Source organism: Colobus angolensis, unplaced genomic scaffold, assembly GCF_000951035.1.
Source record: "Colobus angolensis palliatus isolate OR3802 unplaced genomic scaffold, Cang.pa_1.0 Scaffold11, whole genome shotgun sequence".
In the NCBI taxonomy this organism is placed as follows: Eukaryota; Metazoa; Chordata; class Mammalia; order Primates; family Cercopithecidae; genus Colobus; species Colobus angolensis.
Window position 1 is genome coordinate 10,598,736 of NW_012112030.1, and position 25,078 is coordinate 10,623,813.

General features: G+C 38.0%; 1 protein-coding gene across 1 annotated transcript; it reads right to left on the reverse strand.

Annotated features, from left to right (window-relative positions):
• Positions 1-6,981: 6,981 nt before the first annotated feature.
• WBP11 (WW domain binding protein 11) lies at positions 6,982-25,054 on the reverse strand. The gene is made up of 12 exons (XM_011954236.1): positions 24,878-25,054; positions 22,871-22,979; positions 22,304-22,335; positions 21,179-21,272; positions 18,195-18,391; positions 16,433-16,566; positions 16,008-16,207; positions 15,215-15,406; positions 12,013-12,114; positions 11,298-11,591; positions 9,419-9,601; positions 6,982-8,000 (listed from the first exon to the last, which is right to left on the reverse strand). Exons 2-12 carry the CDS (start codon positions 22,932-22,934, stop codon positions 7,567-7,569), a joined length of 1,926 nt encoding a protein of 641 aa, XP_011809626.1. The 5' UTR covers positions 22,935-22,979; positions 24,878-25,054; the 3' UTR covers positions 6,982-7,566.
• Between the last annotated feature and the right edge of the window lie 24 nt (positions 25,055-25,078).

Consider the following 25,078-nt stretch of genomic DNA (forward strand, 5'->3'; position numbering starts at 1 on the left):
AATTGTTGTATTAGAGACGGAAGTGTACAGATTAGCTTTGTAGTAAGACGTCGTGAAGAAAACGTGTGTTTGGCCTGAAGGAAGTGCAGTTTTAAATTGTGAAGACTAGGAGAAATGCAGTCATATGTAAAGATGTGTAACCTCTAACCCCCAGAGTTTGGCCATGGGCCAGCTATTAGTCTAGGCAGACAAAACAAAATAGTCCAGGTCTCAGGGGCACATAGACAAGACTGAGGAAGACGTCTTAATCAGACCTGGAAATGGTAACCCCAAGCAAAATTTATCCTAAGATCTCTGGTCTGGAGACCTTCTGAACTCATTAGCACCTGGAAGTCACTTGCAAACAGATTTATCAGAACTATGTTTATAATTTTCCCTGTGGACAACACTAAATATCAAGCAAGCAGTAGAAGCAAGGAATAGAAGACTAAACATGGTTTGCTGAAAGAATATAAATCTGATTAGATAATTTTAAAAATTCCAAGAGATCGTCTTCCTAGGGAAACACATAAAGTCAACACTGAAGCGCTTCAACAAAAGACAGGAACTCAGTTCAATGTGAACTTATTTCCCAGCCACGAGCAAGTGGCACCTCACACAGATCAAGTCACAAGAGGTCTCAGATGTGCACACTGCGTTGAGAGTCCTGGTGCAAGCAATGAGAGCTTTGGCTAAACCTGTAGTTTTGTCTATGCCCTCTAGCCGAAGACCATCAGGAACATATTTGTAGTTGAACAAGTTGGGATTATTCCTCTTTGCAGCAAGGGGGAACACATTCCATGGGGAAATGTGGGGTGTCTCAGTAAGAGGCTGTTAGGGCGTATTATAGGATTTGGGTTTGTGTTAGTTGATTTGGGGGCTTTGCTCAGAATTGCATGCCGTCAGGAAGTAGGGTGCAAGGAATGTTGTAAAGTGCAGAATGAAGTGAAACTAAAGCTGTAATTGGTAAATATGCTAATGCATATTAGCCAGGATAGGGGTTTTTTGTTCATTTTTGTTGTTTGGACAATGTTCATGTTTTTCTTTCTGTTCAGACATGATTACAGAAAGGTCTTGTTTTTTATTTGATCTTTTTACAGCCACTCAGTGGCCTTGTCTTGTGTTAGTGTTCTGTGAACTGTGTATGTTCAACAGATCACCACAGTGTAGCTGTGTCAGGCCAACTCCTGGCAACAGCACAGCCTAGCTGATAGTCCAGGTCAGTTGCTGTCTGTCATGGACTGCTTTTCCCTTGCTCATTAGCTAAAAAATTGTGACACACGAAAGAATGGTTGCTCAGCGGTGGAAGTAGACAAATACATCTCAAGGCAAATGTTGGCAGTGTCCAAGCGTCATGCAAAAGAGGGAGCTACTGTCTTCAAGTAGTTCAGTCACACATTTATACATTTCAAGCATCCATATCTGCTAACAAAATCCTCGTTTTCATGTTCATCAAGTAACTTTCTATCTTGAATTTATCTTTTTGTCCATGTCTTCACACAGGATAAGAATGTCCTTGTTTCTTGAACATGGTGTTCCAGGTGCTCCTAATAATAAATCGTGCTTTAAATTTTTTATATCTATATATGTATATTACTTATACTTATTTAAAAATATATATTAGGTAAATACCATGACCTCACTTTCCTCCCTTCTTGCAGTATCCTGTTTCCCATTGCCCAGCCCAAATGGAAGACAAAAGACAAGAAAGCACATTGATGCCTTATCTACAGTTTAGCCTTCTGGAGGCATACAACAGAGTGGAAGAGTATAAAGACAGCATTAGGAGGGCAGACCTCTTAGTTGTCCAAATATAATCTGAGCATGCATCCATTGCCAGGGTAAAGAGTGTCACTGGACCTTTTACAACATGAGAAAGGTTATCTCCTCACAAAACCCTTGATATACAGAGTGTTCTAGCAAGAGCAAACAGTCCAGATGAAATCTCTGTTGTAAAACTTTCATATGAGTAGTCCTTAAATGAAGTCTATAAAATTTATAGCTTTACAGATTCTAGCCTGTTCTTCTGCCATTCTTTATACCACTCACCAGCCATACAAAACTATCTCTTGTCTCTTCCAGCAGGGAACAAAGGCACAGAGAACTCACACCCTCTTCTTTGCTTCGGCCTATCCACTAGAACTAGCTCAGGCTTAATCTAACTGCAAAGAAGCTCAGGAAATATAGAAGAGAAGATGAAATATTTTGGTGAGTACTATTGCCTCTGCCAGTTTCTTGGAGCATTTTTGCTTACTTCCTAGTTCTTAGCTTTGTTCTATTTAACATACTTCTGTTGTGGAGCTTGCCAGTTAATTAAAGTTCCTTTGAGAGTTTTCAAAAAAAGTGATACACACAGTTATATTAGCTAGCACACATAAGCTAACAGAACTAGCTAGTAGCCCCTGCCAAAAAGGGCTTGAGAAATATTCCACTTGTTTTTGCCAAAGGAACCTGTGCTAAGAATTGTTTTAAAACGTTGTGATAGTAGAAGTAAAGAGCACTGAGTTTTCTTTGGATTCATGTGTGCCAGTTATGAATTTATCGGTTCTGAGCTCCAAATTAAAACTTCAAATTCGGCTCTGAGTTTTCTCAGTAGAGGGCCCTGTAGAGAAACATTGCAGTAAGAAAGGGCGTATTTCCATTTGGACACCAAGTAAGGTAGGCTACCTGCCTTCAGTGCAGGTTTCATCTTAGGAAACCAGAGTAGTGACAGAAACTGTAGCTCACAAAGCCCAAAATACTCACCATCTGACCCTTTAGAGAAAGTTTGCTGATCCCTGTTCCAGTCTATCTGTGGAAACAAAAATGAAAAATACGAAGCTCCCCAAACCACAAAGCATCTATTGAAATAACTGATGTTGTTCTGCTAGATTTTTATGGAGAAAAACTAGCAGAACAACATCAGTTATTTCAAATAGATACTTTTTAAGGTTAACACTTGAGTTTTAAAACGATCTGTCTTAAAATTATTTCGTCAAATACAAGGTTTTTTTTTTTTTTTTCCATGAATATGTATTTTATAAATGAACTTTGAGGGTATAAGTGTGGATTTAAAAATACCTCCTCCTTTGGTCTGGGTTACTATTCAGTAAGAACAGTCTTAGGGGGAGATGTTGAATTTGTACTTGGCCTGGGTTTTACTTCCCTTTTCAATCAAGAAAGCCATCAAACATTCTTTGAAGGTAAGGTTTTCTTTGCAGCAAGTTGCTGAAGCCCTTTTTCGCTTTTACAAAGAAGTTCAGCCTTCATAAAAATAATATGGCTTTTTCATTTGTGGGTGGTATGTTTTATAAAATCAGACAGGATTTCAGAGATGTATGTTTCCCCCTCTTCCTGCCTAAACTTTGGCTGTCATCTTCCTTTTTTCTTTGCCTCACTCCCCATTTTATTGGGATCAAGATTACTGGGTATAGACAGTAATAATGAACAGTGCAGTTCATTCTGTTCTTCCTTGGACTATAAATTTTTCTAGAGATTCTATGGCTAGAAACGCTATTCTTTCTTCACAAAATACTGTTACAAAAGCCATTATTTTACATTTCTTACAGCATTTTTAGAGTATTAATTCTGCATATATTTATCTCCTGCAAAAGTGGTGTAACTCTTACTAAAAATGGACTTATTGTGGTATTTTACAATTTTAAAAAACACAGCTTATTTTTAAGCTTAATATACCTGGAGGGGAAATACTCTGTGACTGGAATAACATGTCAAGGAAAAATGTGTTTGGGGACCCATGGTCTTCTCTTGCAGACTTCTGATTTATTTTAAAAAACATACTTTCTCTATTTGGTTGCAGCACCATTAGACCCACAGTGTATATTTAATATTTCTAAACTTATAGAGAAAATATTCAATTTTTTAAAAAAACTTTAAAAAAGTTAACATATAAAATTATAAATGTAAAATGAATGTCTTCACTGGCACATGGCATGTATAGCTGATTTCCTCCCCCCCCAAATTGTTGTTAAAAAAAAAGCTTTAAAAATTTAGCATTAATAAGTATTGTACTCAAGGTTTGAGACAGATAAAGACAATGAAGTTTATTCCCTGAATTTCCCTAAGGTCCATGAGGGTAGGGACCTTACTTGATTTAGCTCACCACTGTATTCCCAGCACCTAGCTCAGTTGTTGGACAGTAACTGTCTATAGAATAAGTAAACTTCATACTCTCATGTCCCCAAATCCTCAAGTATGTCATTCCATCAATCACCTCATCATTCTCCACCCTCTCCCTATTGGCTATCGCCCCTCAGTAAAACGTCTGCCAATTAAAATCCCTCCGTTCGCCCAGAGCATAGCCACCTGCCTTCTCTCTTCTTTCCTTCATAAACTACAAGGCTTTCTTAGAAAAAAAAGTTGGGACACAGTTCTTTCGGCTTCACAGAAGTTCTAGTTCCGACTTTTGCCAAAAGCTCTTATTTCTAAGAATGTAAAAATGTTTTCCAGCAACTCATTAATACCTTCCTGGATCTAGGATCTGTATATGAAGAAAGTATGTGTAGCTCTGCTTGGTGACAGCTTTGAGCCCCAGGAGTCCTGAAATAACGCCAGTCTTCCAAACTGGCTGAGGAACATTTTCAGATGTTAGACCTGCTGTAGTTTGAGTTAGGGAGAAAACTGTTCAGTTCTATAGGGGTAGTGATTGTCCCATCTTCTCGGCCTGAAGAATTACTTGAATGCAATAAAAATGATTTTTAAAATACTTATAACCCTCCCCAGCTATACATAAGGAGGTATTTTAATAAAGAGCACAAACAAGAATATAGAAAATGATAATTGAAACAGAATTTTGGATAGCATCTGGGCTGCATGCTGATTCCATGACATGGCAGAGTATTATTGTGGTGATCCTTAATTTAAAGGGGCAATTGCTGTCCCTAAAGTGACACTTTGCTAAGGAAATAGTAACAAGTCTATCCACATACATGATTAAAGATTTTTATCATTTACATTTCATAGCTGTGATCTAACCATTTTTGTGAAAATATTATGTAAATTATGATAACAAGTGTACCCAGAATCAGAACTGCTAATTAATTCCCCTTTCCTGTGGATGCAGCTGATGTATTGTGTCACATCTTACCACTGATTTTCAGAAAATTATACTAGCAATATTAGGAAATGCCTTTATGATAAACTATCAACAGCTTTCTTATATTAACATGAATCAGAAATCTCCGACTCAAGGCTGAGATGGGAAGATCACCTGAGGTTAGGAGACCAGACTGGGCAACATAGCAAGACCTCATCTCTAAAAAATAAATGAGCTGGTTGTGGTGGCACATATCTGTAGTTCCAACCACTTGGGAGGCTGAGGCCAGAGAAGCACTTGAACCCAGGAGTTTGAGGTTGCAGTGAGCTCTGATCACATCACTGCACTGCAGCCTGGGCAACAGAGCAAGCACCTGTCTCTAAGGAAAAAAGATAAAAAAAATCGCTCCCAGAAAGAATATATGTTTCAAGTAAGATCATTAAAAATATTTCAGATCAAGTATTGGGGAGTAATTCTGTTTATGCTGAAACTATAACTACAATATTGATACCATATGGTTTGATCCTTGATATCCATAAGGTTATCAAGGATGGTGTCAAGGATTGATAACATAAGGTTCAATCCTTACATCTAAACAATCAGACTCAATTCACCTGCTGACCTATATTAATAATATTACACTAAAAAACCAACCCAAAACGGTCTATTTAGTGCTTTGGCAGGATTTACTTTTTTTTTTTTTTTTTTTTTTTTGAGGGAGTCTAGCTCTGTCGCCCAGGCTGGAGTGCATTGGAGACGGAGTCTAGCTCTGTCGCCCAGGCTGGAGTGCAGTGGCGCGATCTCGGCTCACTGCAAGCTCCGCCTCCCGGGTTTTACGCCATTCTCCTGCCTCAGCCTCCCGAGTAGCTGGGACTACAGGCGCACGCCATCTCGCCCGGCTAGTTTTTTGTATTTTTTAGTAGAGACGGGGTTTCACCGTGTAGCTCAGGATGGTCTCGATCTCCTGACCTCATGATCCACCCATCTCGGCCTCCCAAAGTGCTGGGATTACAGGCTTGAGCCACCGCGCCCGGCCAGGATTTACTTTAATATGAAAGAATAAATCAGAAACTTCCAGGCAAAGTCAAAACAAACAAAAGAACTTGAATAAAAATCTAAAAATCCATCAAATAAATCAACTCTAAGAAAATAAATGCCTTATTGTATTATTGCACTACATTTTAGGTTATCACCAATTTTTGACAGTATGGGATTTACATGAAAAGCATTTGAGATACTGTGGAAAGTAACGTTATGACTAAACAATGCACACACTGTGTGTATGTGTTTATGAAATACACACTTTGGATCACTGAATAAATCACGAGTCCTTTTTAAGTTTCAATACTCTCTAGTGTAAAATGGGGAAAATACCCAGAAAAGTCATTAGGGTTACTTGGTAGATCAGTTAGTCATGAAATTAACATTAAACTTAGTAGACTAAGAGTTAGTCTACATTGGTACATGAGTTTACATTAAAGTACTTTGTAAAGAAAATGGTATAAATGCAAATTAATGTTATATATATTAAAATATGAATGAATAATATAAAAGCACACAAAACCCACCAATTCAGAAAGGAAAAAAAGCTAACCTTTTCTGATTCTTTAATAACTTAAAAATGGTTTAAAATGACTTTTGCCATTCAACTTGTATCAGTTCATGAAGCTCTAGAATAAGTAACCACTGAAGGTAAGACATCTGTTAAACAATAAGCCAAACCATACTATTCCTAACACCTCTCAGTTTCTCTAAAGCCAGTATGACCACCTTACAGGAAAATAATTACTCCTTTTATATCCCTGAAAATTTAAAATGTAGTTTCTACCATGTTTTCAGTAAGATTCTCATTCTGCACCAGAAAGGCAGTTCCTTAAAAACCCAAGTTTTAAATACTTAACCTTTTTTTTTTTCTGTCCATAAACTAGGTATTATGTTTATACATTATCAGTAACACAGAGTCAGTATCTTGGTGTAGAACATTTATTTATTTTTCCCACGAATCACTGAAAGTTTAGGTCAGTGGGAAATAATTTTAATCAAATAATTGTACATTTTCTTCCCACATATCCTGCCTTGTATTAGGAAATGACATTGTGATCCATTTCATTACAAGTAAAATATTACAAAATATTTACAGGAAAATATTAAAAATAACTCAAACACAAAGGCAAGATGAAATAAACTGTTCTTTTCAAAAATCTCTACTCCAGTGCCCACAGCACACAAGAGAGTCAAAACAAATAAGCAACTAAGAGCCCCTGATCACAAATTTCCAAAGAACTGGAGGAGGGGAAGAAACAGGATGAAAATGGTGGTGTGAAAGGGAATGGATGTTAGCAGCACTGCTTCAATAACTGATCTATTCTGGATGAAATACCCTCTTTTATGTGCAGTAAATTCTGAACAAGGCTAAATTTTAGGATATTCCTTGAACTGAAATTAGAAAATACCCTGACAATGGAAGCAGCTCTTTCATCTAAGTTTAATAAGAGCTTCTTTCTCCATGGGCCACTGTTGTGAACAGAAGCCTGTTCTGGCATCAAAAGCTGTCACAGTAGCCCTTCCATCTCTTTCATGAAAGCCTCATAGACATCATCCTTAGTTTGTACTGAGACAGGAACAGAAGGACCAGATTTGGGTGCTGCTTTGGCAAGAGGCACAGCAGAATCATCCTCTGACTTTCTTTGGGGAGCAGCAGTAGCCCCTTTATTCTCCCGACGTACTCTCAGTGCAGTGGGCACAAATCGAGTAATCTCTGCCTTGGGATTAGTGATCTGTGGCTTGGCACTGATGGTTGCTGTGGCTTTCTTCTCAATGGTGGCTGCACTCGTATCATCTGCCTTGGGTCGCTGAATCAAGTTGGGTGGGGCACTTAAAACCCCAGGGTTCGGCAAGGGAGCTGGTGGGAAAAGCCCAGGGGGGGCAGGTCCAAGGGGAGGCACCAAAGGTGGGCGCATCATGCCAGGACGAGGTGGAGGAATACCTAAATGAATAAAATAGGCAGGATGAATACTGTAAGAACTAATACAATTTAACTACTATTAAGGACGTTTAAATATTGGTTACCAATTTTTAAAAAAATGGATAACAACTTACAGAAAATAAGCTGAACTCATACTGGTTGCAATGTGAAACTCAGGAATATTTTATTATAAAACAGTATTTACCTTCAGCCTATATTCCTGTACTTACAGTAATATGTTCTCTTCTCTAAATAATGTTCGACTTTAAAATATAAAGTGACATCAACTGGTTTCAAATTACTCTCTCAAATCTCATATCCCAAGATTCTATTCCAGCTGCATAGTGCACATATTAGTAAGGACAAGGTCAGGAGACCAATCCCCATGCATTATATTTCCATTACCATTTCCCCTGCACAAAAAAGTAACAATGTGCAAGAAATAAAATTTTAACCCTGGTCATTAAATGCACATGGAGGCCAAGCATGGTGGCTCACACTTGTAATCCCAGCACTTTGGGAGGCCAAGGCGTGTGGATCATTTAAGGTCAGGAGTTCAAGACCAACCAGCCTGACCAACATGATGAAACTGTGTCTCTACTAAAAATAAGAATCCCAGCTACTTGGGAGGCTGAGGCAGGAGAATTGCTTGAATCCAGGAGGTGGAGGCTGCAGTGAGCTGAGATAGCACCATTGCACTCCAGCCTGGGCAACAAGAGCAAAACTCCGTCTCGAAGAAAAAAAAGCGCACTTGGAGTAAGAGAATGCAACTAATCACAATCTGTCATCATTACTGGAAAAGAACTCATGTCCTATGGACAGTCAGACATACACAATATTCATATACCAAGAACTGCAGATTTCAGTTCTTCAAATGCCACTTTTAAATTAAAGTACCATATTTTATCAAATCTAAGATCCTATTGATTGCATAAACTCATCATTATTCTGTGTACCACTAAGACAGAGAGAGAGAAAAAAAAGCCCCAGACAGGGTACTTCAAAGCAGATCTTCATATGAAAGTGGGACATTTCAGTGTTGTAAACTAGAAATGTATCTGCCACATAAAACAAGCCCACAGGAAAATCTGCATGTCTAACCTTGACACTAGGCAGAGGAAAGGAAAAAAAACACTCTCCGTAATTTTAAACTTTAAGTTGGTACTCATGTGGATGCATGAAACGGCTTCATAACTACAACTAAAACCAAAAAATTATCAAATACAGAATTTAATCCGATGTTCTCTGGCTAGAAGTCCCACAAGCGAACCAAGGGCAAATACCCACTGGAAGAACTCTACTTCGTCAACAACAACTTAAAACCACCACCAACTATAAGATTACCTCAGATTTCAGAATACTGAAATGTGACCATATGTCTTACAGCAAATTAAATAAACAGTAGGCAAAGTTTTTATTATAGAAATTGAAAGCGTCACCTGGAGGTGCAGGGGGAGGTAGCCTTGGTGGGGGTCCCCGAGGAGGGGGACCAGGAGGCAGACCTGGAGGTGGACCTGGGGGAGGGCCAGGGGGTCGGCCTGGTGGTGGTCCTGGAGGTAAAAGTCGGGGTAAGGGCCCTCGGAGTCCTGGCATTCCAGGTGGTCTCAGGAATGGAGGAGCTCCTGAAAAAGGAAAAATGATAAATTAATGTCACACAAATGTACATTAAGTAATAACTATGGCTTAAAAGTAACTCAAATATGGTTTGACTTTAACCTGAAATCAGATTAACTTCAAAAACTTAATGAAACATACATGGAAACAGAATTCATTCAATAAATATCTCAGTACAGCCAGGCATGGTGGCTCACGCCTGTAATCCCAGCATTTTGGGAGGCTGAGGCGGGTGGATCACGAGGTCACGAGTTTAAGACCAGCCTGGCCAAGATGGTGAAACCCTGTCTCTACTAAAAATACAAAAAAATTAGCTGGGCATGGTGGCGGGCGCCTATAATCCCTGCTACTCGGGAGGCTGAGGCAGGAGGATTGCTTGAACCTGGGAGGCAGAGGTTGCAGTGAGCCGAGATCACACCACCGCACTCCAGCATGGGCGACAGAGTGACACTTCGTCTAAAAAAAAAATATCTGAGCACCAGAAAAATGGTACTGGATTTGTTGTGGATCTTTTTACTTTATTTCCCAACACTGACAAAAAGCATACTCAATCACAGCTCTGCAATGCTGGAAATATAAAAAGGTGATAAGAATTCTTAAATGGTTCCAGTATAAGCTGAAAATGGAATATAAAACACAATGCTTTGTCCCTACAAAGGACATGAACTCATCCCTTTTTATGGCTGCAGAGTATTCCATGGTGTTTATGTGCCACATTTTCTTAATTCAGTCTATCACTGATGGACATTTGGGTTGGTTCCAAGTCTTTGCTATTGTGAATAGTGCCGCAATAAACATACGTGTGCATGTGTCTTTATAGCAGCATGATTTAGGGAGGAGGGACAGCATTAGGAGAAATACCTAATATAAATCACGAGTTAATGGGTGCAGCACACCCACATGGCACATGTATACATATGTAACAAACCTGCATGTTATGCACCTATACCCTAGAACTTAAAATATAATGATAAAAAAAAGGCAAGCAAAAAAACCCCACAAAAAAACAAAAAAACAAAACAATACTTTAAGGACCCCTCAAAACTCATGAATATATAGATAAAGACCACTAAGAATGACATAAAATATGTAACTTTCCTTTGCACCAATCGGAAAATGATTAGCTTAACTGAAGAAAACTTAGCTGGCTGACAATAGGATGAAGAACTAAAATCACAAATAGCTGAAAAGTTCTCTGTTGCTTCATTTTATAATCTTTTTATACTTTCGAGCTGAACACTTAATCAACAGACTAATCACCTTTGCCTCTAAAAAAGAACTACAACTAAAAAACTATGCAGATTACACTGACATTCAACATTCTTAACCTAAGAACACAAGACAGTATTAACTGTGTCTTACTCCCACCTGCTGCCAATTTAGAGCTAGGTCAACCTATTATATTAAAAAGCAATACTAAAGAAAGCCTCCATTACGTGTTCAAGTTTCTGTCTGATGTAATCAGAAAAACTTTGAAAATAAGAGTGCTTTGGAGAAAAATAGGCGGCTGTCAGTAGAACTATGAGTTGCAAACAATGGTTTAGGAAGAAACAAGCTTTACTTGTCCTTTGAGAATCTTTCACATCTTAGAGAATCCCATTAGGAGGAAACAAGAAAACACGAACGCTAATAACACATATTATTTTTTGGAATGACTTCACTCTAACCTCATTTAAACTTTAGTCACATGATGTAAGTGTTTACCTGGAGGTGGACCAGGAGGAAGGCCTGTCGGTGGCCCAGGAGGCCGTAATGGTGGAGCAGGTGGTGGTCCAAGAGGTGGTGGTCCTGGCATGGGAGGTGCTTGTATCTGAGAAGGAGGAACAGACTGCGGCGGAGCCTGCTGCTGTGAAGACGCAGTGGATGCGCCATCAGAATGGGATTCCTCTTTATGCTGTTTTTGTGATTGCTTTTCTGCTTCAGAGTCATCGGAATCATCTTCATCATCGTCCTCTGAAAATTCCTCTACTTCCCGTCCCTCCTCAGGGATTTCTTGACCTGAAAGAAATTTTAAACTCAGTAAATGGAGTTGATTCATTTTTTTACAGTTTGGAGAACAGCAATGATTGAATACACATGGTTAATAAATGTGTTCTTAAAATTAAAAACCAAATAGTTTTCTTCAATAAAATACTTACATGTGAAAGAAATACTATTCTATACACATCTGTATTAGTGTAGCACAGTGGAATGAACTCAGGCTTTAAAACAAGACAGACCAATATTTAAATACCAGCCCAACCATTTACTTGCTATGTAACTTTAGGCAGCCTATATAATGGTTTCAAATCTTATTTTTGTAAAACAAGGATTTATTACTTACTTGAAGGTTGCTGAGATACTAAATGGAAAAATGTATGTAAAGCAATTAGCGTGAGGATACACCAAAAGGTGATTCACTATTTTTTCCCTGCTTTACCTGCCATACGAAGCATCATGGCTTGAAGAGGAGTCAGTTCCTTCATGTTCTTCTTTTTCTTCCTTGATTTTCCAGGCATATCTGCAAACCGTACACTCAGACCTAAGGGGACAAAGGAGGGAGCGGAGTAGATTGGGATCAACAAAATTCAGTAAATGTTTACTATGCAACACTATAAAGTACTAGATATGATTGCTACCCACTATTTGGCAGAGGTGCAGGATGAGACAGCTATATTAATGATATGAACATCCAGATAAAAACAATGTTCTAGAAAATGTAAATTATTAAAGTTGGCCAAAGAGGTGATAAGCCCAGAATATACAAAACTTAAATGGTAGTTGAAGATCTACTCCTTAAAGGCTACAAATAATTTTAGGAGGAAATTCAGCCAAACATTAAGTTACAGAAATCTCCTGATAAAGAGGTAGGAAAAGATGAACTGTTACCCAACTCATGAAGCTAGCTTAAACTTGATACCAAAACTCATCTACTGGCCAACATAAAATATAAGCAAGTTATACATGTTTACAGCAGCACAATTTGCAATTGCAAAAATATGAAACCAATCTAAATGTCATCAACCAACCAATGGTTAAAGAAAATGTGGTATATATCCACCATAGACTACTACTCAGCCATAAAAGGGAACAAAATAATGGCCTTTATAGCAACTTGAATGGAGTTGGAGGCCATTATTCTAAGTGAAGTAACTCAGGAATGAAAAACCAAATATTGTATGCTCTCACTTATAAGTGGGAGCTAAGATATGATGATGCAAAAGCATAAGAGTGATACCATGGACTTTGGGAACTCAGTGGGGAAGGGTGGGAGGGGAGTGAGGGAAAGGAGACTACAAACTGCGTAAAGTGTATACGCTACTTGGGTGAGGGATGCATTAAAATCTCAGAAATCACCATTAAAGAACTTACCCATGTAACTAAACACAACCTGTTCCCCAAAAACTATCAAAACTAAAATTTACAAAAAGGAAAAAAATATATAAGCAAGTTGAATCCAAGTGTTCTAAAAGCCAGCAATGTAGTTCACTACAATAAAGAACTTACAAAGAACAAAAAAAAAGTTACATCCCAACAGATATATAAAAAATACTTATAATTAAAAAAAAAAAAATCTTAGCAAGCTAAGAATAAAAAGTTCTTTTTTTTTTTTTGAGATGGAGTTTTGCTCTTGTTGCCCAGGCTGGTGCCATCTCAGCTCACCACAAACTCTGCTTCCCACGTTCAAGCGATTCTCCTGCCTCAGCCTCCGGAATAGCTGGGATTACAGGCATGTGCAACCACGCCCGGATAATTTTGTATTTTTAGTAGAGACGGGGTTTTTCCATGTTGGTCAGGCTGTCTCGAACTCCTGACCTCAGGTGATCCACCCGCCTCGGCCTCCCAAAGTGCTGGGATTACAGGCATGAGCCACCATGCCCGGCCTAAAAAGAACTTCTTAACTGACAAAGGCTATCCATTAGACGCTGGAGAGGAGTATTTTTAGCTGGTAAACATTTTAGGAGGAGAATAGTTCCATGTGAACAGGACTTTAGTTTTGTTTACCCTGTATCCTTAGTGTCTAGAAAAAATGCCATGTGTATAGTAAAAACTCAATAAATATTAACTGAGTGAACACCAACTCAGAGTTGGGATGGCCATTTTCAGAACATGTGTATTGATGAGAATATATAAGAAAAATGTGGCTGGGTGCTGTGGCTCATGCCTCTATTCCCAACACTTTGGGAGGCCAAGGTGGGCAGATCACCTGTGGTCAGGAGTTCGAAACCAGCCTGGTCAACATGGTCAAACTCTGTCTCTACTAAAAATATAAAAATTAGCCGGGCGTGGTGGTGGGTGCCTTTAATCCCAGCTACTTGGGAGACTGAGGCAGGAGAATAGCTTGACCCCGAGAGATGAAGGCTGCAGTGAGCTGATATTGTGCCACTGCACTCCAACCTGGGCAACAAGCGTGAGACTGTCTCAAAAAAAAAAAAAAAAAAAGATAAAAGAAAAAAGAAAAAAAAATCTGTCAGCAGAATAAAAGGAAAAGAAGGCAAGAGACCACACAGTCCCAGAAAAAAATGGAGCTGCCGTGGCTCTAATGGCTTTCTACTTTCCAGTACTAGTTCCTACCTAACAGTCCTCTATAATAATCTTTCATTACCAGCTCTTATTATTTTTAACTAGCTTTTTTGTTTTTGCAACTATGATTCTTAAGACACAGCAGCAGAAAAATTTGTCATTATCAATATTAACATTAGTATTACATAGTATTATATAAATATTCTGTTGTAGGCTACAAAAACAATCCCTAAGAAGCTCCAAAACTGCTGAGGCTTGACAGAATTGGTGTGCATTTTGCACTGTCAGAACCTATTAACGATGCTTAAAATTTTCTTGACAAATGTCCTATTCAAATTTTTTTTTTGAGACGGAGTCTCGCTCTGTTACCCAAGTTGGAGTGCAGTGGCACGATCTCAGCTTACTGCAAGCTCCACCTCCTGGGTTCAAGCCATTCTCCTGCCTCAGCCTCCTGAGTAGCTGGGACTACAGGCACCTGCCACCTTGCCCGGCTAGTTTATTTTTGTATTTTAGTAGAGACAGGGTTTCACCGGGTTAGCCAGGATGGTCTCGATCTCCTGACCCCGTGATTCGCCCATCTCGGCCTCCCAAAGTGCTGGGATTACAGACTTGAGCCACCACGCCTGGCCTGAATTTTTTAATAATCAAATAAACATACACATTATAGATACAATATGTTTCATGATTCCACTCTTGAGTGTACCTGGGTTATAAATATGACCCTGGTTCATGTAAGATACCATAAAAGGGCTTCAAAAGTAGGTATTTAAACAGATTTATAAAATACAACATCAATGTTTTTCTTAATATGGCTATTCTCCTTTCCTATAACATACCCATAATAATACATGTTTATGCTGTTGAATAGTTATACATTTTACCCCAAAATGAACTTTATTGCATAGACATTTTTATTACACACAGTTTGTTTTTCCTTATAAACATCCACTGAGTACTTACTGTGTCAAAAACTTTCAAAATTTTAATAAAGATGAATACAGCTATGATCCCTACTTCCAAAGATTTCAGAGTACTCTCACAGATTCACTAATAAATTAGGATCTTCAGCTTGTTTTCTCTTTATTGATCAATACCATGAATCCTTCATCTGCACATACCTGACTTCTTTTCTTCATTATTGTCTCTCTCACCATCATCACGGTGCACAAATTCATCCCCGTCACTTTCTCCATCTGATTTGTCGGTGTCACTGTCATCAGTACTGTCATCATGCTTATCCTGATCCATGTCCTCAGGATAGCCATCATCTTCACTGGTGCTAGAAACATCATCGTCATGACCTCGTTGGGCTGAAAAGTGGGAAAGGAACATGGAAAAGTAATATGATTGGACCCTCCACGACATGGTACCCAGAAATACAGAAAATTATCCTATTTAACTCAGACTATAACAACTTAATGCTTACAAAAAAAATTCCTGTATATAGCTATTCATACAGTCTAACAATATTTTAATTTGCCAATAATTTTAAACACTTCTTTTTGGTAATTTAAGATTTTTTTTAAAAGAGGTTCTAATTTGAAAACCCATTTCCTCCTTTAGCAGCAATCATGTTTGTATACACATACACAGTCAGTGAATGTATACAACGATGCTCTAGTCTGATGACAATAAAGCTAAAAGGGAACCAGATATACAAGTCTTAAGGGATTAGTAGCAAGAGTGACATCTCCAAGGAAAGCCTAACTTAAAACACAATAAACATTTCTATACTTATGTATGATGCTTTTACTTGAGCAGATCCTATGATTTATCCAACTGTATGTATATTAGTATGAACATGATATCCTCTCATTTACTTCCTAAGTTCTGAGGGTGGTGAACAATATGTTAAACAGGCCTAACACAAAAAATGATAGTTATAAGAGCAAAGGAACAGTCACTTCTCACCAAGTTCAGGACTATATAACATGTCTTCATCTCGCCTACGAGGGGGAAGATCTAGGGCAAAACCCACTTTACGGCCATACATCTGCACGACTTGAGGAGGAGGTGGACCAGGGGGAGGGCCAGGAGGTTTTCTGCCAGGGGGCAAACGTGGAACACCATGTCCAAGAAGAGGAAGGATAGAAACTGCCCGAGTTGGAGGTCTGTTAACAAAAAAACAAAAACAAAAAACCCCCACAGTAATCACTTAAAAGTAATGAGATTATTTTCTCTTCTAAACAATTTTCAAGGGATTTATTTTACATTTAATCAAATGTCACACTGTTTACATCCACATTGTCTTTATTTCCCCCTTCATTAATTTTGGCACTGGACAGTCAATTTGTGCCTTTACTAAATGCTCTCTGATTGTGACACTGCTTCCTTACCCATAGGCTGAGGTTTTCTTTAGTATAGAGGGTGGCTGAGCACCAGGAAGTGGAATGTCCTGGATCAAAATGTTGGAAGGAGCATGTGGCATATCCGGCAAAGGAATACTCTCCACTTCCACATGCTGAGCATTCTGAAAGAGAGAGAACCATTCAATAGTACGATAAAAAAGTCATCCACTAACTCAACACTAAAACTGACAAGTCAGCTGTTTCGTAACTTGGACACGCTTTCCAACTAACATAAATATCACCAAAAACCCCCACAAAAATAATCTCACATCAATACTTACAGATTGTCAAAGAACTGAAAGAAATCTTTACTTTTAAAAATGCTAAAACCCAGCTGCTTTTTTCTCCTCTTATCAAGTAATTCTTTTTGGATATGATTCAAAATAGCTGTTGTTTAGAGAAACCCAACTGTTAAAAGTATCTAGCACCAGACCTACCCTATTTAATATGCAGAGTGACAGAAAAATACATGTCGGGCCGGGTGTGGTGGCTCACGCCTGTAATCCCAGCACTTTGGGAGGCTGAGGCGGGTGGATCACGAGGTCAGGAGTTTGAGACCAGCCTGGCCCATCTCTAATAAAAATACAAAAATTAGCCGGTTGTGGTGGCGTGCGCCTGTAGTCCCAGCTACTCAGGAGGCTGAGGGAGGAGAATTGTTTGAACCTGGGAGGCAGAAGTTGCAGTGAGCCTGGGCAACACAGTGAGACTCAGTCTCAAAAACAAAAAACAAACAAACAAAAAGAAAAATAATACATGTCAACTAACAAATAGTACATATCCAGTGGTGGAGGTTGGGCTCATTAGCTTGCCTATGTTGAATTTCTGTTGTGTATTAGCTTAACTAAGCAAGTTAACTTGTGCCTTCATCTGTAAAATGGGAGACATATTACCTCCTTTACAGAAATTATAGCATTTGATTTTTTCCCATCTTTGAGGTAAACAAAATGTACAAATTCAGTAAGTTTTGACAAATGCATATACCTCATACTCCTTCCCAATCCATCTCTAATATCATCCCCCAAAGGCAACCACGGCTGTATCTTTTTTTCCTGCACAGATTAGCTATGACTATTCTAGAATTTCATAAAAATGAAATCATAACAATGAAATAAACTTAGCATGTTTTTGAGATTTATTCATATTTTTTCTTTTTTTTATTTCATGCTGTTTTGAGTATTAGATTATTCCTTTTATTGCTGAATAGTATCTGATTGTATAAATATGCTACAGTTTAATTATCCATTATCCTATTAGTGAACACCTAGGCTGATCTTAGTTTTTGAATTAATTTCTTCTGTTTAAATAAAAAGGATTAGATTTGCTGGTTCACACGGTAGGTATATGTTTAGTTTTAGCAGAAACTGCTATGAGGAAGAGGTTCAACATGACTAATTCTTCCATTAACTTTTTACATCTAAGTACAGGTTGAGCATCCCTAATCTGAAAATCTGAAATGCTCCAAGATCCTAAACTTTTCTGACTCCCACATGATGCCATGGTGGAAAAATCCACACCTGACCTAATGTGATGGGTCGTAGTTCTGTTTCATGCACAGAATTTATAAAATTATCTTCAGGCTATGTTAATTTCATGCTTAGACTAGGGTGCCATCCCCCAAATATATGCAAAAACAAAACAAAATAAAAAACAACACTAAATCCGAAACACTTCTGGTCCCAAGCACTTTGCATAAGGGATACTCAATCTGTGTAATATTTTAGTTTATCTCTAAAAAGAAAACCTTGATTACCTTGACAGCATCAAAATATTGGCTAAGTTGAGCCCTCTTCTGTTCATATTCTACTTCTAGCTTTCTCAATTCTTTGTAAATATCTGGATTCTCTTTTTCATAGAGTCGTAGAATACGTTCGAAGGTTTCACGCAGCTTTTTACGCTTGTCTTTCAGTACTTTCTCATTTAATTGTGGCTGTTGCACTGGGTTAAACTCTAAGAGAAAAAGTAGATTATGGAATTAAATGTAACAGGCCACTTCAATTAGGTATCAATAGGTTACATAATAAAAACCTCCATATATGCTAAAATTTTTTTAAGAGATCTAGACACCCAGACATACTCTTTTCAATTTTATTCAAAGAACTACAGTATTTATTAAAATCCCCACCCTTTTTAGATGGCCACTAATTTTACCTTTCTCAGAAATGCCACCTAATTGATTTTCATCTTCATTGTAATAAAAATCAATTTTCACTGCTCTGTGCTGAAAACCTGGTGAAGATTCTGTCAGATTTGTGTTTACATACTATATTAGTACCGTCAAATTTTGAGATCTATTAGCTGGGCGTGGGGGCGCATGCCTGTAGTCCCAGCTATTTGGGAGGCTGAGGCAGAAGAATCGCTTGAATCTGGGAGGCAGAGGTTGCAGTGAGCCGAGATCGCACCACTGCACTCCAGCCTGGGCAACAAGAGCAAAACCTCGTCTCAAAAAAAAAAAATTTTTTTTGAGATCTTAGGCATTTTATTTGAACTGATTTTTTGCTTCCTCATCTAAAAAATGGAGACATTAACTACTTTGTAACAAAGCTATGATGATACAATGGGATTACAAATAAAATATCCAGTGGTGTTTGACTCACCACTTAACTATAATCTTTATAACAGATCTGTATTCCTGGCCTAGCTACCATACCATCCTTTTTCTCCCTAACTAATCATGTGTCAACATGGGGCTTAACTGCAGGTCCTCTATCCCAAGAATAAGACCTCCAGGCCTGTCTGGTCAATCATATCCCCCTATCTTCCTTTTTAGTGAATGACTCGGAGATCGATGAGCACATGATCCAAACTAGGGCCAGAACCTTCCCTAAGATTTTAAATGTAGATGTGAGAGACAGAAACTCTCAGATTTTCTTTCTGGACATGTTATGTACAGACAAAACAAATCTAGAGCTGTCTGTGGCCTTGTCTCCCAATCATCAGTAATTACACACATATATTCCACCTTCCATCGCAAGAAGTTCATCAGTAGTAAGCTGAATGAGGCTAACAGAGATCAGACTAGTCAGATGGACAGTACTGATGATGAGATTGGACTTTGAGGTTAGTTTCAGGGATTTCTCTTTTTTTATGTTCAGACTTCTTAATTAAGAGAGCCAATGAGTGCTTTTTTCTGCCTTAACTAGTCTGTATTGAGTTTTATAAATTGTAACTAGACTCCTGATGAATAGTATTCTCTTCATCTCTTTCCTTTTTTTTAAAAGAATAACAAGTTTATCTTCTTCCTTAAATCCTATTAACTATTATTAATCTTGGTAATTTATTCAAATCTAAAGGGTGTATTCTTACACTATACTATTCCTAGTGTGATTAGTAAAAGCACTGAATGCCTGAGTTTTAATCTCAGCTTTGCCACTACATAGCAGTGTGATCTTGAGAAAGCTATGTAATCTTTCTGTGCCTGAGTTTCCTTACCTGTAAAATAGGGACAGTGCACCTATAAAAGATTGTGAGGATTAGAAAACTAGTGGGAAAAAACTGGTGCACAGGTGTGTAGCAAGATAACGACTCAAGAAACCTGTTATTACTATTAGCTCCTTTTAAAACAACACATAACATTTGGGGTCATTTAATGAAGGATTCCCTGGTTCCCCAAGGAAAGTAATTATCCCTGCTGATATTTAGACCAGATGCAAGAAGTGAAATCAGTTACAGCTGAACTGGGAAAGATCTGGGATCTTGAAGCCTGACCCAGAACTCTTACTCAGGCTAGCTGCACAGATTCTTCCACATTATTTCAGAAACCTTGTAATAGCATAATGCCATGACTGAACTTTTTCTTATACTGCATTTAATGTATCATTGAGGAGTTTCATTGCATCTCTTTTACTTACTACTCTGTTTTTGGGCAAACCATGGAACTTGTAACAATCACTTTAAAATGCTATTTTACAAAAGTGGCAAAGGGTAGAAGGCAAAGTGGCAAAAACTTGACAGGTGAAAAGCACATGGAAGTTAACTAGACTGTTTTATTTTCTGCATGTTTGAAAACGTCTATTAAAAAACCAAAATATTCTACATGTTCTAGTATTAAACAGAAAGGATATTTGTGGGTTAGAATAAAATTTCCAGTGGCAACATCAATGATTCTCAAACTTAGATGCAAAAAAAGATAACATGCAGCTATTTCATGTGATTCCAGTTATAACAAAGCAGCAATATTAAAATGCATATGAAGAGTGAATAAACTTATTCTATAAAATGTGAAAAGGGCAGAGAATCCTGGTATAGTATTTTATATATTTGGTTTTAGGTATTTGATGATTTTTTTTCTATATCCTTACTAAACAGTTAAGTATCTTTTTGGATCTTCTGACTGGAAAAATTGGAAACTGTCTTAATTACAGGGGTCTAATACTTAGATTTACATGGTAGTTGCCAACATTAAATAAAAGACAACAAACAAAAAACCCAAGGTTATTCCATAAACCAGATTTAAGTCTTCTCCTGAAAAGCAAGCTGGCCAAACTGCTTCTGTTATCTCATAATAACAATTAGCCGAAAGCCAAATAATCACTTCCCTCTTATTCTGGTATATGGGGTCTCCAGTTTGCAACAGCCCTATAGCACTCCATTTTGTCTCCCTGAAACTAATATTAAATACAAGCATCAAATGCCCTCACGCTGTTCTGTTTTACTTATGCCTACGCTGCTTCACTTATTACCTGCCTGCCTCTGTATGTGTCAGACTGTTACAGCTGCCTGTTTGTAAATTCTTACCCATTTCATCCAGTTTCTCCATGTCTCGGATTATCTGTTTTGGATCCTTCATCTTTAAAACTGCAGCTCGAACCATCATGCGCTGTTTTTTGTTCTTAGAAAAACAAAAGGCGGCCAGATGTCAAGAAGTCAGGCACTCATGAGTTTTACTTCAACTCGCTTTAAGAATCTGAACAGAGTAACTCCTTGGCTTCTGATCACTTGTTTCGACCACCAGAAACAGCTATGTAATTTTTTGCCTTAAAAACGTTTACACTTGTCAAAAAGATAAAGAAATGCTATTTTTAAGATGTGTTTTCTCAGTAAAGTATTTCTTTGAGCTCTGTGAGGTCTTTAGCAGTTACTTAAACATACACACTTTAAATTTCTTTTTTTAAACCCCTTACGTTTTTGAAGACCTTGGGTGATTGTTCCTGCCCCTTGCTCTAAAACCTCTGCTAGCTGAAGTCCAAAGTTTGTTTGTTTGTTTTTTTTTTTAAAAAAAAGCAAAGGTTGAAGCTAAATTCTAAAATTATATAAAGAATATTTAAAAATTTTGCAGGAGTTAATGCTAAACATGAAAACACAACTGAACATTATTTAAAATCTCTGTTGCTTCAATGTATTAAAGCAAAATACTATAAAGCAAATCCTTTCTTATTCTGTTGAAGTACTTTGCCACAAATTCAACAGCTAAGAGGAAAATGCTAATCAGGAAAAGAAAGGTAATATATTTATAAATATTATAAACCAATATATATATTTAAGCTAATGTAATATACATAATAGTTAATCAGGAAAATGGATAAAGTGATCCAGCATCATGTTTATTTCCACCCTCATTGGTAGACTTTAAAAGTTATGTTTTAATAAATAACAAAAAAGAATTATTTTCGAAAGTATTTTTTAACTCACTGGAAAAGTAATCAAAAATGGCATTATAACTTGTAGTGAGCTTCTCTGCAAAGTTACTTCAGTTCCTAAATATAGTAAAGTCTGGCTTAGTATATCTTACGGTTTTTATAAAAAGCATAAAGCATCTTTTCTAGAAAATATTAGAAATATTATTCTGAAACCCACTAATCCCAAACCACAAGATGTGCCAAACAGTACTTGAAGTTTTATAAGATGTCTCTGAAATCATACCTTCTTTAATTCTCTCTTCCGGGCTTCCTTTCCTTTAAAAGGAGAGAGGGAGATATAATAAAATTTTTGAATCTTGAACATTAGCATTTCCTCCAATTTAATACAGGTAATTCTTTATTGTGGGAAGTTATAGTATGCACTGTAAAACAGCAGCATCTTTGGCTTCTATCCACTACATGCCAAGAGCATCCCTCTAATTATGACAACCAAAAATGTCAAGACATTTTTGTTTAATGTTTCATAAAAACAACTATGAATCTGAAGGAAAAAGATAACATAAAATGTGAAACAAGGGCTTGCAAAACTAATTTGCTCAAAATTTCAAATACAAAAAGAAAACTTTCAGCCAATTCTACTTTGCAAGTCAATCAAATTTGAAAACTAAAATATGGGTACTAATTTCTTTGCATGTTTAAAGTCTTAATGTTCCCATCCAAACACTGAATATACAATTTATTCCTCCTATCACTGCTGGTCTTGTAATTAAGCCACAGAGAAATAAATGCCCTAATATTTGGAATTTTTAACACTCTCCTACTTCATCATTCCACACTAATGGACACTTACGGGCTTGGTCTGTGGGGTTCATAAATTTTCCACTCTTGGTGGATGATGTAGATCTCCGTCCCATGTTGACAATTTGTATGGTTTACTTGTTCATTAAAAAAAGAAAAACCTGTGAAGGTGAAGACAAATAAATAGCTTGGTATCTCCTAAATTTATTTCTTCCTTTTTCTAGTCCCCACCAATCTCTGAAAAAAAAAAAAATTCCTTTAATCAGAAATTCTGTGAGACTGTTCTTTCCTTAGTTTTGACTTTAATGTCCAAGAAAGATGGCATCAACTTTCTTGACCACGAAAATTTAGATCTCTATCATTCTTTAGAAATGTGATGAGTGTGAAGACCACTTTGAATATCCTCAAGTCATTAGTTTATCTTTTTTCTTATGGATCACAGCACTGACTTTCTCAACTGATAAAAAACAACTAGAAAATGCTTCAACGATATGGCACAAACCATGAACATCAGAATTCATTAGTCCTTCTTCTATAACCTCCCTTTATTAACATGTAATTGTAAAAGAAGAATACGAACAGAATGGGGGTAATGGATCTAGGTTCAAAACAAATCCCTCACCCTTGCCTTGCTCCATGGTTTTTCTTGGCATGTATGCTGTACATTCTCAACACTTCTAAGACACTAAAAACGCATTCATTTAAGCATATTTAATTCAGATATAATGCTTGACTCTCAAGAGTTCAAAACACAACTAAAAATGCAAGTATTTGAAATTAGTGCTATACTGACAGCTCCCCAAAATTTAAATATTAAGACACATATTTTTCTAACACTTGACTCCCAATATATATTTCTTAAGGTAACTAAAGGAAATACTTATTCTTGCTTGAGGAAAAAATATTTTGTAAGCTAAAACTTTAATGAACACAGTACCCTATTACATGACTTCTTCCTCTTATTCCAAAAAATGGGGCTTAATTTTTTGAAGCATTCTTTCCAGTAATAAAGGTGGACAAATTTGCTTCTTTTTGCAAGTAGACACTTTTTAAAGGTAAGAAAGGGAAGATTTTCAGACCAGTTTGTTACAGTTAATGTCTCTTTCGCCAAGTGTCAATTGCCCCGAAAGTCAGATGTTTCAGAAAGACAGATGTTTCATAGCTGTTCTGGTGGCAATTATTTCAAGACGGGCAGTGTCAAAGGCTCTGATTTTTAGCTTCCTCATCTAAAAAATGGGGACATCAATTACTTTATAACAAAGCTCTGATGATACGACGGGATTACAAATAAAATATCTTACGATGTTTGACTCACTATTTAACTACAATCTTTATAATGGATCCATATTCCTGCCCTAGCTACCATACACCCTGTCAAGTGGTTTCCTTCTCTGAAAAACTAGGGGGTGGGGGTGTGGGAGAGCAGCAGGGAGTAGGAGGTAGGGAAGGAGGAAAACATGCAAAATCCGTACAAATACAAGTTCTCTCATCTTTGATTGCCTGCGTTTTTTGTGCTTTCCTTTCTCAAGTGTCCTCGGGCTCATGTTCTGAATCTCCTCCCCCACAAATGAAACACAACGGATATGAATTACAGAGAATTTTACGGAAGATACAGGAGCTTAAGTCTGCAAAGATTAGTTTTTTGTCTACAAGCGGGGGCGACTGGAAAATCAAGCCAAATAACCGTTGGGGAACTGTAAATAGCCAAAGAAGCTTCAATGGGATAGGGTCCAGGTCCACCAAAGGAGGCAACACCAGCAACTGCCGAAACCATACTGACGGTTGACCGACCATGACTCGAGGTACAAGACGTCAAACCTAAGGCTACCAATCAACGTGCATAGGAAGCGGCCCCAACCGCCCCGGGCGATGCCAACCGCGTAACCACTGGTCGCCGCGCCACCCCAGGCCCTGGAATACCCCAGTCCGCAACCAGGAGACCCCAGCCGGGGAGAAGAGGAGCGGGGCAAAGGGGCTGGGTGTCCCCCAAGCCACTGCGCGGGCGGTGGAAGGGACGAAAGAGATGAGGAAGAGTAGTAGAGCAACTCCATACACTCACACTTCTGCTGTGCTCCCAGGACTACGAGAAGCGGGCAGGGGGCGATTCCCGGCCTCTTTCACTTCGTAAGGGCCTTCAACTCGGCCTCTCGTTCTACCCCTCAGCTACCGCCATCTTGAAACCTCGCGCCCCTCCGCAATCCTTACGTCATTTCCCATTCCTCTGGCCGGCTGTCTCTTAGCGCAGCTCGGCCCTAGAACC